Source organism: Neopelma chrysocephalum, unplaced genomic scaffold (assembly GCF_003984885.1).
Source record: "Neopelma chrysocephalum unplaced genomic scaffold, ASM398488v2 Primary Assembly neopelma1_81, whole genome shotgun sequence".
Classification (NCBI taxonomy): domain Eukaryota; kingdom Metazoa; phylum Chordata; class Aves; order Passeriformes; family Pipridae; genus Neopelma; species Neopelma chrysocephalum.
In genome coordinates this window covers 4,626,672-4,640,048 of record NW_020897743.1, presented here as the reverse complement: position 1 = coordinate 4,640,048, position 13,377 = coordinate 4,626,672, and the positions used below count along the sequence as shown (strand labels likewise).

At 46.0% G+C, this 13,377-nt stretch overlaps 1 protein-coding gene across 5 annotated transcripts in view; it reads right to left on the bottom strand.

Moving 5' to 3' along the window:
* Positions 1–10,398: 10,398 nt before the first annotated feature.
* Positions 10,399–13,377, bottom strand: part of HTR2C (5-hydroxytryptamine receptor 2C) — a 208,002-nt gene continuing 205,023 nt past the window's right edge. For all 5 annotated transcript variants that reach the window (XM_027690566.1, XM_027690567.1, XM_027690564.1 and 2 more), the window contains one exon: positions 10,399–11,661. In XM_027690566.1, the coding sequence (XP_027546367.1) occupies positions 10,832–11,661 (830 nt within the window). In that variant the 3' untranslated portion in view covers positions 10,399–10,831. The remainder of the gene's footprint in view (positions 11,662–13,377) is intronic.

Here is a 13,377-nt window from a genome sequence, read left to right as displayed (position 1 = left end):
GTTCTATGCATAGAGTGGAGCAGAAATGAAGTTTCATGGTTGTTGCAATTTCATTGAGGCACAACCTCTGCCTCTCCTGTCTCCTGGGGCTCCTGGCCAGCCAGCATAGGATGGCTTTACTTTTAAAAACACCCGTGAGCAGGCACTGGGCATTGAAATACTGTGTTTTACCTTGATGAATGCAGCCCATTAGAACTGGAGAAGGGAGGTGGACTTGCAAAGCATTTACTGATTTAACAGAGAAGGTGAAAGGAACCATAAGAGAGGGAAAAAAGCAAGAATAAAACTGGCTTGGCCCAGAAGCAGCTCCCAGCCCCAGCTCAGGGAGACCTGGCCTGCAGACATCTCCAAAACATGCTCATCAGAGCAATTCAAGGGAATGTGTGGTTCATGCAACAGTCCAGATGCAGAAGGCTCAGCACAGCATCTCTTCCTCTGTGCCACAGGAGAAAACAGCTCTTTGCTTGGTGCCCTCCTGCCAACTGCTGGGTCATCTTCCTTCCCTCTCTGGTCCCCAGCAGGTGTTTTGCAGCATCACAGAGCACATCTCTACACCACGGCTGCCCCTGGCCAGCTCAGGGCAAATATTTGGCTTTGACTCACTCTGGAGGATGGGCTGGGTGAGCCTCCCTGCAGAGGGATGGGCCATCAGGCAGGACAGTCTCAGTAGGGCCAAGCCTGGATCTCTGCTGCTCAGCCAGAGCCCGTTCTAGGGGTTTGGGTACTTTCAGGAGGAATTTGGCACATCCAGAATGGGGTAGCATTTGGGTTATGGGTTTTCAGAACTGTTCTGCCAGCTTCTTAATGGTTGAAATGTCTACTAAAACCACACGAGTGCACTGTGAATGTCCCCAAGGGGAAAAGTAGGGCAGGCAGCTCCACACAGTTGTCCTGGGCACATCTGGTGTGATCTCACCTACTTCACCAGGTGGCAAGGCTGGGCACAGGCATTTAGAGTTGGACAAATGCTGCAGCAGCCCCGACCTGCTAGATGGGTTTAAGCTGGGTTACAGTTTCTAGACCAATTTTGCCCAAAAAATAGGTGAGAAGGGAAGAATTAAAGCTCACGGGTGCAAGCAAGAGATGGCAAAGGAATGGATGTTGTCCCTCCACAGCTAGAACTCACCTCAAAGAAGATCAGAGCTATTTCAGTAACCACAAAATATAAAAGTTAGGCTGAAGGCTGCCTAGAAACCTGCCTAGTAACAGTGATAAATTAAGTACATCTGCTTATGGTATCTGTACGCAGCAGCTTTACTGGAGTGTTTAGGTAGGGAAAGCTGGGCTTGGCCCTGGTGCAGGGCTCCCTGCTCCCCAAACTCACCCCTGCAGAGGGTCCTCGCTGCAGCAGCAGTAAAACACCCCCCACACACACTTTCTCACAATGTCATGTTTTTCAGCATCTGCAAAATTTACTCCTAATAGATGTCCAACAGTCTTCCTAACGTCCTGAACCTCACTAGAATTTCAGTAGTACATTTTTTTCTCCCTGTGTTTATAGCAGTAACACTGATTATGTATTTCTTTCACACAGCAGTCTCATTACAGTGTTTTAGTTCATTTGTTTTAGTCCATAATTAATATTTTTAGTAAAGCACTTTTAAAATCCCTCCTTTGACATGCTCTGCTTTTATTGTTCCCAGCTCATGTCTGGATTCCACGTTTTGTCACTGTCAGAACTCCATGTCTGGTGGGGCATGTCTTTGTCTTTGCATACCCTTGAGTTTAGGGCCTGTCTTTGACTGATAAAGTCTTAGAGCCATTTGCTGAAGAATAAAACCAACTTTTCCTGTGGAGCTTTTTTGTCCCCAGAGAATGTCGATACTTGTCAAACATATGAAAGTACAATCCTGTGCATGCTGGAGGGAAATGCAAAATCAATTTAGTCTGTCATAGTCTAACTGCTTTTGGGAAGTAGAAAAATGGGGAAGATGAATGCCAAGGTCTCTGAACTCAAAAATCACTCTTCTTCTCTCACTGAGGTATATTTTCAAGATGCCAGCAAGAGAATAATTTGAAAACTAGTTTATCATCTGTTTCCTCATATCCATCCTCATATTTTTTTCATTTGTCTGACTGGCCTCTGAGTACAAGTGTTTCAACCACTAGAACCTGCCAATGGCTGAAAGTCATAAAGCAAGGCTGGCATCTTGCTTTATAAGAGCACAGGAACACAAGAACTTCCACCTGAACATGAGGAGGAACTTCTTCACTCTGAGGATGGCAGAGCACTGGAACAGGCTGCTCAGAGAGGTTGTGGAGTCTCCTCTGGAGATATGCAAAACCATCTGGCACAATCCTGGGTAATGTGTGCTTGGCGACCCTGCTTGAGTAGGGAGGTTGGACTAGATGAGCTGCAGCGTTCCCTTCCAGCCTTACCCGCTCTGTGATCCCTCAGGAACTCTTTACTCCTCTTGCGCTCGAGGAAATCAGAAGGTGGAAGTTGTATCTCACCGGCTGAGGCATCTTCGCTGAAATTTCCCGTCTTCCACAGGCGCCTGGAACTCCATGGCCACTGGGTGTCAGCATCTGTGCTTGGACGCAGAGGAGGAGGAGGAAAGGGGGTGCAGCATCGGTGCCGCCAGAACTCAACGTTTAGTGCACGAAAGTAAAACAGAGGGGATAATGGCTCTGTCACTGTCAGAAAGAGGAGTCTTGTTCCTTTTGTGTTGCTAAGCGGAGAAGTGTCACACCTTTGTTCTATCATCCAGCTCTGGGCTGATTGCCAGGTAACATCACCTTGTGCCTCGTGGCATCGTGACCATGGCCCAGTGCTGCTCTCTGACCAGAGCTGTGTCAACCAGGGCATGTGCCACCAAAACCAGCCCCTGCCTCTCCCCCCACGCTCTTGCCACTGAGCACCCCCAGAAATATCACACCAGCTCAAACTGGAGGCCCTGCTGTGTGTCCCTGCCTCACTTTGGCACCAGCTCCTGCACCCTCATAGTGTCTCACTGCAGAGCCAGGGCTGCCCACAGAGCCTGGCAGAGGGGCTGTGCCACCAAGAGGTCCCCACCTGATACATGAAGCCCACTAGAGAATAGTCCTTGCCTTTTAAATGATGATGTTCCAGCTCTTAACTGTTGAACTGGAAATATGTCCCAGCCTTTGGGACTCGCAAATTGATCGTGGCTGCCCAGAAGTTTGTGCCCCTCATGCCAATTTATTTAGAAATGCTCATACTAAGAAAACAATAACTCTTGCCTACCAGGTTCAGTAGAGTCCACTTTTAACAAAAGAGAGCTTAAAAGGCCAACAGCACAATTTATTTTACTGAAGCAAGAGCCTGAAGTTCCCAGCTACAGCAACAAAGAAAAGCATTAAAAACATAAGACAGTGGAAGCACAAAGCAGGCTCAGTCCTGAAAGCTGCTCACCAGTGTTTTCTCAACAACATCAGATAATGGCAGCCCCAGCAAGGGTATTACCTCAACACTGTGGTTCTCCAGAGCACACGAAAATGCTGTTCCAGGTAAACAAAACATACTTACAGGACTGCATGCAGCCAGGCTGGGGCTGGCCAAGCTGGTTGATTCTGGATGCTTCCAAGAATGCAAGTGAAATATTGCTTCATACAATTGGGGGCTGGGAACACACAACCTTCACGATCCCTTGACTTGACGTTGTCCTGTTTGTGGGAGATGCACTGACTTGACATGGCCTCGCCTGCCTTCCTCCAAAATTGTGCTGTCATTTTTCATGGCTTTGCCAGGACTTATGGAAGGACCACAACCTAAAAATAGTGTTCTTGCTTCCAGATGTTTTTTTCCTCCCACACTGGGATGTGTCACTGGGCAGGTCCTGCTGTGCAGATGCCTGGCTTGGTGCCTGAGCTCTGCCAAACGGGAGGCTGAGGACAAAAAAGGGCTGAGCTGGGCCCTCCTGCTGTACCTCTAGAGCATAAATTCCTATGTGAATGCAACACCTGAGCCCTCAATAAGCTTTTCAGTTGCTGTTACTGCTGCCTCAGCAGGAAATGCAGTCCCAAACCTGGAATACCCCGCTTGTTAGAAACCTGCTTTTAATTCCTACCTTATTTCTACCATTTCTGTATACCAATGTTTTCCTCTGGCCTAAATAACTTGTGCCTCCTTATCCAGAACAAGCAATCCCTGTTATCCTGATGCAGAGCTTGCTTTGCCCCTCTTTAGCTGCTGGGAGGAACAAGCCAAGTTTTCCGCTCCTTCTCATTAACAGGGCTCTCTCTGCCCCTGCCTTGACTTGTGTCCCCACACTGTGCCTATCACCAGGGCTACTGCTCAGGCCCAGCACACACTCCCACCTATTTTTTTAAAGCAGAAATACCAACTAACTGCAGAGTAACAGGTAATCACATTCATTTACCCTCAAGGAGCAAAGTTCTGGTTAAGAAAAACCACCATTTGCCGAGCAGGGTCTGCTGCGTCACCCCCTGCATGGCACAGGGGGAGTAACTCATTCCAGCACTTTGCTGACAGCCACCACGGAACACACTGGGGGAGGGTGCAGGCAGTTTTCCCTTCAGCAACACCTAGAGAAGGTGCAAGAGAAAAAATGGTCACTTGGGGGTCAGCCCACCCGTGTGCCAGCCGTGTGGCTAAGCCGCAAAAAGAAGGGGGAGGAGGACTTAGGTGAGGGGATCAAACCTTGCCATGGCTTCATGGGTGAGGCACCGCAATCCATGGATCCTCTCTGAAGACATTTTGGGACATGTGCCTGCAGGGAAGTAACTTCCAGCACAGTTGAGATCTCTGCTGGGTATTTGCACTTACCTGTTGCTTTCAGCAGTGTCATGATCCTTGGGAAGTGCAGGCCCCACAGTCTTCCTCCCCAAAATGTCACAGAAGAGCTGTTCTAGCTGCCAGTCAGGGAAAAGGACCCTGATTAAAAGCTTCAGTGTCTTTGATGAGCATCTGTCACTGGCATCCACTGGTCCTTCTGCAGGAGAGACATGGACATCAGCAGCACACACAGATGTAAAGTTGCCCTAAGTTTTAACAAATGCAACCACGCAGTGGTCTAAGAGGCACTAGTTTACACTAGTATACATTGGATAATTTGGCTGCATTTTAATTAAAAATTAATTTCCCCAATTTATACAATTCAAGCACAGGGAAGTTCAGAACAGTGGATTTAACATGTGTGGTGCTACATGATTAATTTTTCAAGTCACCTAGCCCCTAAGTGTTGGTACCCACTCAAGTCACAGAGCAGCAGCTGTCATCTCAGGACACTTCTGGGGAAATTGCATTTATCTGCTGAGAGATCTTTTGGTTTTTTGGGAAGTAGAACAAACATAAGACAACATTCATGAGGGATGTAATTGCTACACAGTCTCGATTTTCCACAATAATTTATCATCCATTGGCTGCACAATTCTCTTGCTGTCATCACCCTAGAGCAACCAGAGTTACTGGACCTGTGTCACCACTACATGCTTACACACTTGCCAGGTCCCCTACAGATCCTTGAAGCTGTGGCCCAGGAGGACAGGCTCTTACAACCTTTTCTGTGGTTGCAGTGCTCGGCAAAGGCTGAATCCCACTGGGCACCGTGCCGGGACAGGCTGTGCCAGGTCCTAAAACAAGCACTTTCTTGGAGGGAGCACAAAGGAGGGCTGCCTAGAGCGGAAACCCTGCTGCTGCCAGACTCCCTCCCCATGACACACCCTCCTGCTGTCAGCAGAATCTGTGATTTAAGACAGTTTTAAGGAAAATATTTCTGTGTGTAGCTCACGCACTTGTTAAAGATGTTGTGGTTTGGTTCTTCAGTCAGTGAGTGTGCCTCGCTGCATCAATTGTCTGTCTCATACAGATCTAAAATCCCTCACCTGAAGACACTCCATCTCCATGTTGTTTTGGGATTGCAGCCTCCCTGCACAGCCAAGAGGGAATGACACATCATCTAGATGTTTTGCTGACTTCTGACAGCCTCAGAGCACAGGATTCAGTTGTGGGTAAAAGAAAACATGCAGAAGACCTGAGACTTGACTTAAAGAAAAAATGATGGAGAGACAGAAGAGTCAATAACAACTTCATGGTTAACAATGAAAGAACAAAACCATTTTTTGATACCTACACTCACCCACACTAGAACAGCCCACGTTTCACAGTGACACTTACAGGTACATTTGATCTTCCCATTGTAGGTTTCCTCCCCAGCTTTTCAGCCACTCCCATCTTTTCAAGGGAAGACTAGAGTGTGATGACACCTCCTGTGGCTCTCTGGGGTTTCTGGGATGTGTGTTCATGTGCCCAGATGTGTACATATATCTCATCTGCCCATCTCTGTCCTTCTGCTGCACCTGCCCAAGGCTTGGCAGCCTTTGCCTGATTTTCCCAGGAAAAAGCTTCTGATGCCTTTTCCACCCCAGTCTGAAATGGAGACAAAGCCAAGTGCAGTTCTTGGCATGCAGCTATCCTAATGATACTGTGACACAGGGAGGAAACCCATCCAAGAGACATCTGCTCATTTATCACATGACGGGCGCTGCTTTTGGAACACCAGATTAGCATAATTTGTCTGCCACAGTATCAGACACCCTTCAGCAGCTCAAAGTTAAACAACATTTCTGCAGAGCTCCTTAGGGGTTTGCTATGTTTATTTTAAAATATGTTTCTCTTTTGGAATTTGGGTCTCCATATCCAGGACCCTCATGACTCCAGCACATTAGATGCTGACTGGGAAGGGAAGAGCACTGGGCACAGTTCACACCAGCAAGGGAACTCTCTGCAGGGCTCTCCAGAAGAAAGGCACTAATGATTAGCATGAGTGTCTCTGTAGAGAAAACAGCATGAACCACACTGTTCACACTGACTACTCACACATCACCTAACATTTACCTCTTCAAATTATCACTCAGATAAAAACTACTACAGACTCACAGTCATCATGACAATAGAGAGCCATGCTGAGGTGGGATGCCTCGAGGCTCCTCAGCATTGGCTCTGAACCATATTCCCTCCCAGATGCTACAGCCTCTGGGCAGCTGCTCTTATCTTCAGCAAGCAGAGGGCTGAAGGAGAGGCCTTCTTCTCAAAGCACAGTCTCTGAGGCATGCAGAGCTCCCCAAAGCCACCACAGCTGACCCCACAGATGCTACACCCCAGACCTGGCTGTGTGGGGCAACAGGTCACAGATATGGATGAGCCAACTCAAGCCTAGAAACCAGGTTGCCCAGCCACAAGGCTTTGTGCCTGAACTACACAGCCAGCCTTGATTCTGGCCTCTAGTGGGGAAGCCCCTACAGCCCAGGAAGATGCTGGTTCTGTCCTGGGCTGCCCCCAAGAGCAGACTGCCCCATGCCAGTGAAACAAGGGGGTGTGTTTGCTGGGTGGGAGCCTCTGCGTGTGTGCTGTCCCACGGGCAGCCTGCCTGCACGGCTCCATCTGGTTTGGGAAACAAAGCAAACAACACAGCCCACAGCACCATTTCCAAGGAACTGTCGTCACTTGCTCAGTCCAAACTCAAAACAAAACACCACCACCCACACTATTTGTAAGACAGAACCATACCTGAGCTCAGATTTGAGGACACACAAAACTTCCAGCAGGTACTCACGTCAGGCAGCCCCAGGCAGGGTTTCTGGAGGCACCCCAAGGTTAATGGCTCCATCTCAGGAAAAGCAAAGCTGCTGTGGGGACAACCTGACTTTGGTTAAGTTTCAGAGAGCTAAATCAATTCTTTAAATTGACATAATTTAAAAAATGTAATTTTCAACGGTTATTCCTGGAGGGAGCAATTTGAAGAGGGGGAACAGTCTATCACCACTTTTGTATTTATCAAGTTTTGGGGTTCGAAATGTTGGGATATCTGCTGACAGTGATTTCTGAGATTCAGCAACTGTGGGCCATACTTCACGTATACATCCTTATCCTTGTTTTTTGTTGTTTGTTTTTTTGGTCAGGACATATTTTAATGGGGGACAGATGAAAGAAAGAGAGGGCACATTCATTTATTTATTTTCTGACAGACCATGGAGAGAAAAAAAAATTAAGAATGATTAAACCAACAAACTTTCTTTAATAAATTAATAGCAGCATCACAAAACCCTGATGTGAGTGACCCAAAGAAAGCTGGGTACGTGACAGTATATAAACATTCACAAAAATGTTGTCACCCACTGCCTGGGAGAGAACACGAGGCGCTGTCAGGCAGTGCCCTTGGCTCTTCATCCAAACAAGGGCTGTACATCAGAACAGGTCCAGCTGAGTTGACATATTTACAGTTCTGGTGCTGAATTTTTTAAAAACATTTATAAAAATCCTGAAAATTCTCTGTTCAGTTCCCATTTTTTGCATCCAAATATAGCAGGTTCCCTTTTTTGCCCATACGACAGAACCGACAAGGGTAAGACATGAAGGCTCCTATGCAAAGACAAGGCCTGTGTGTAGGCTTATACTAAGTTCAGGGATGCTGTGAAAATGAGTTATTCACTCATTACTTACACATGCTAGAAGCTACTGTAATTCAACTTATTGCTAAATGCTTTCAAAATCTGTGGTTGGCTCTTAAATATATATATATATGTGTATATGTATAGGTACAAACTCACACATATATATACATACACACATATACATGTTTGGAAAAGATGTGCTATAAATTCACCAAAGGAAAAAAAACAACTTAAAAAGCAATGTGATGGCTCTGATTTTTCTGTACTGTTTGAGATAATAAAATCTGACTCAGGGTAAAGAGAAGTCACTGAAGGACCAAGTTTGTGTCTCTGGCCAGTCCTTTTCCTACTGATTACCTGACGTTTTTGGAGAGGCAAGCGGATTCCAGGGCATTCAACCCATGGTGGTATCTGCAGGCTGGCACATGGAGCATCTCTGCTGCCTTCTTCAAGCAGCAGAGGCTTGGGATACCTCTGCACTAGGATACCTTGTCTGCCTGCATGGAAGTACTACGGATTTTTCCCAGGAGGGGATGAGGGAGAAAAGAGAACCATCTTCAACACATCAGTCTGGGATCAAGCCAGCAGCAGAGACAACCCATGTGTTGTGTTTTAGTAGTGGCCTCAGCAAGGTTGTTGCTGCACACGGCAATGCAACAGCAGTTACCTAAAGCATTAGCAGAATTTTCTGTTTCTTCTAGAAGGTAATTTTAATGGCATGAACACAGCAAGCTTAGAGTACAAGCAATTCATGTTAATAAAATGCGATTTAACCATGCCCAGTGTAATGTTCTCTGTTCTGATGATTATCATAGCCAGAGGCTGTCAGTGATGCTAAATGCATCCATGTTAGATGGGCACTGCAGCATCTGTGTGGTATTTAATGAAGATATAAAAACCTTATGGGTGATATCTGGCATTAGACAATACTCCACACAAGGAAATTTGCATGAGAGGCATCACCCCAGAGACACAGTGCCAGAAAGACATGGTGCCTTGGGGAGTTTGTGTACTCAAGAACGCAGAGGAAAATTAATTCAAATTGTACCTGGTGTGTATTAAAAGCAGATTACTTAAACTGCATTCCATCCCAATGTCGATGCTTTCATTAAAGATATAAGTGGTGTTAATATGATACACCGTAATTTACTTTGGGAGTAAAATGGAATATTTCAAATTTAAAAATTAACCCTGTAGATTAGCTCCAGGTCTGCTTCCTTCCTGTCCCTGGTCACCATTTCCTTTTGAACCCTGCCACTAGCAAATGATTCCAATTACATGCTCTGCTCAGCTCTGCCCACCCCATCCTGAGGCAGGAGCAGGGACCTTCACTTGTGCCTCTCCCCCAGCATCCCCAGGCAGGCCCATCCTGCTCCTCACAGCTTGACCCTGGCCAGCACCACACACAGAGCAGCCTCTGCTCTACACCCAAAGCAGTGGTCTACCACCAGCACTGCCAGTCCCAGGATGTTGAAAAATAAAAGTAAATGCCAGCAAGCTAAAGAATAGCTAGATGTGAGGACCCAGAAGGCCAAAGATCTGGTCCTTCCAAAGCTAGAGTGCTCTTCTGCAGGTCAGTCAAAGCCCCTGACCCTCCAGCAGCATGTGAAGGCAGTGCACTGAGCACAGCCTGCTCCATCCCAGACCTCATGGGTTTCTGAAAGACCAAAGGAGGGCTTTTTATCAGTCTGAGTGGACTGGAATAGTAACTAGAAATAGAGAACTTTGTCTCTCATGCTTCTTCTCCAAGTCTGCAAGTGACCCCAGACAGGACTGCAAAACCACACCAGAACTGCATTCCCTACCTTCCCTAGGGGAGCCAGAGCCTCCTGTGCAATGGAAAGAAAACAGCAGGGTTGGAGAGGGAGCCAAAATTTAGCAGAGGACCCCTGAATTGCAAGACTGACCCAGTATGGCAGCAAGACACAGGACATGTCTGGCCAGGTGCCTGCATGGCCACTACGCTTTTGTGATGTCTTTCTGCCAGGTTTCTGTAAAGTCTTTACACGGCACAAATAGGGGTGAGGATTTAAAGTATATATTTACTGTCAACTTGAAAAAGAAAGTTATACTGACCAAGTCTAATAGCATGTATTTGATATATAACTATTAACGTGCCATTCTGGACTCCAGCAAATTCCACCTGAGATAAATATTCAGCATTTTTTTCATGCACTGGAAGAAGAATTCAAACATTTTGTCCATGACATATGCAGAGTAACTAATAGTTCTGATCTATTAGTAACAGTAAATATAGAACCTTAAACTTCACTGCAGTATATTAATATATATGATTTTAAGTACCGGACTGGAAAGACAACTCCTTTTTTTCTTTAAAAAAAAAAAGCTTTGTTCAGAATGCAATATTTACATTGTCCTTTGAGCGACACTTACATTTTTACACAATGTATTTTGGCTACAGATACACCGTAGCAAAAGGCTGTGTGAGTCACCCTTACACACAGCTCACTCTTTCGCTTACAACATTACAGCTGTTTATGGAGAGCTCTGAAGTCCCTGGTTGCAGTTCCAGGCCCTCCTCAGCTTCTAGTTCCATGCTGTTGAATTCATTGCCATTTCGATAACTAGTTAAAGTCAGATCTTTCCCATATAAAGCTGTTGAAGCAACATTCAGACACTGATTCTGCCGCAGTGCTGATTTTTTCCCGGTCTTGTATTGGCAGCGGATGTAATTGGAAAAAGCCCTGCGGTAGGTTTTGTTGAAGAGTGTGTACACCAGGGGATTAACCCCCGAGCAAACATACCCCACCCAAACAAACACATCAAGCAGTTCACTCAGGAGGTCTTTGTCGCAGGCTTCCTTGCAAAGGACAGACATGACATTAGTGATGAAAAACGGGCACCACATGATGAGGAACAAAAAGAAGACGATGCCCAGGACCTTGGAGGCTCTTCGCTCGTTGTTGATGGACTGCATAGTTCCTTTCCTGAAAAGCACTGCCTCCTTATTTACAGGGGAGTTCAAGTGAGATGCCCCCTCGTGATTGTGGAGCATTGAAATGTTCTCTGCGTTGTTTTCCTTCTTGAGGCAGTTCACACTGCTCCTCCTCTGCTTGGGCACCTCTCCACACATGAACACCGTCGCCTGTCTCTGCAGCACCTGGACAGTCAGGCAGTACGTGATCACCATGATGATGAGGGGGATGAAGAAAGCCATGAAGGATCCAATGAGGACGAAGTTCTCATCGTTGAGGACGCAGGTCCCGTTTACAAACACTCTGGAGTCATCCTGCAAACCAATGACCGGAATAGGCATAGATATCCCTGGAAAAAATGAAACCAAAAAAGAGACTGTTACCTGGATGGATGGACGGGGCTCCAAAGAGGCAGCAGAGATGATGCAGGCCCTGCATGCATTCAGATCACATTGCCTAAAGCTTTTTGAAAGGGAAGTTACTGCTTTCAAGTGGAAGGGAAAACCTCATTAGACAACACTCTTGGGAGCACAGCTCAAAGGGAATGACACCCTCCTCCGGGAACAGCAGCAGTTTTGCTGTGCTCCACAGCTGACTCAGTGAATGCACCCTAACTCCTATATAGAGTTATTTTTCTAGCATTAATTGCAATTTCTAGGTGGAGAAAAGGCAGTCACTACCCTGCTCTGTTCCCAGCTGGCCACTCCATACCAGTCTGGGGGGTTTTTTGAAGTCACACAGGGTAGAGTGGAGCAAATTTTACATAGAAAAATTTTCAAAATTCAAAAGAATTACAGCCATGAAGATTTAAAAGTAAGTTTCTTTAAGAAATTAAAATAATACTGATTAAAAAATTGCCACTCTTGCCATGTCCTCACGGGCACATGGAAGCAAAACTCCTGCCCTTCTGGGTCCTTATGGACTCCCTCAGTGCAAGCAGACAATGGTCTCTGCAAGATCAAAGTCCAATATTTTTCATGTGTTCTGAGATCCAAACTTTGTCCCTTGATCTGTGGAGCTCAGTCCAACACCAGGACAGACACAAAACATTTCCAAAATCAACAATATATTCTGGAATGCCACATCCTGTGTGTACAGGAGAACCTGGAAAAGATGTGGTGGGCCTGTTCTAGTTAGACCATCATGGGTTCATCTAGTCCTGTCTCATGTCTTTGACAGGTACCAGAAGCTTAGGGCCATGATACGAAAGGGGATAGCTCTAAGCATTATAGCTGAAAAAATTCCAAACCAAGAATTTGCATCCATATCTTGTTTTTAAAATGGCTTTTCAGAGATTTGTCTCCCATGAACCCTTGATCTCGTTTCTAACTGCACAATTCTCAGTGGCCTTCAGTTCCCCAACCCACCTGTTTGTGATGGGAACAAATTCTTGCTCATTTTATATTTGCTACCTGACAATTTCCTTTGACTCCCATAAGTTCCTCTGCTGTGAGGAACAGCAAATAATCACTTTCTGGTCACCTTTTCCACCTTCTCAGTGACTTTATAAACCTGTTGTCATCTCTCTTGTCTGACATCTCTTTTGGAACTGAAGAATACAGTTCTGTTCACTCTCTGTCCTCATGCCAAACTCGTTCTATGCCTTTGGTTGTCTTTCTCCCTTTCTTTTTAAGTTCTTTTCCATCCTTTTAAAGAAAGGAAAAAACCTGCATATCCAAGCAGTTAGAGAGCAATAGAGTGTCTTCTGCTCTCCCCTCTGGCCACCTGGCTGTCATGGAGCACCCACTCCTCAGACACATCTGTGGGGCTGGCCATGCCCTTCCTTAGCTCCTTCATCCAAGAAATAATCCACACTGCAGCCACTGTTGGGCCTGGATTGTTTTTTTTGGAGTTACTGTGAACAGCACAGATCACAGAGCTAATCCTGTGGAACTCTGAATTTCTAAACAGGAAAAGTAACATGCTAAAGAGATTAACCAGGGCATTTTTCCCACTCCAGCTAAGTGTTTTCCAGGTTTCTGGAGAATTCATCTGCAATTTGTCATTACCATAAAATTACCATGTGCCAGTAAGTTAGTGAAGGAATTTCTTCTGAAAAGTAACG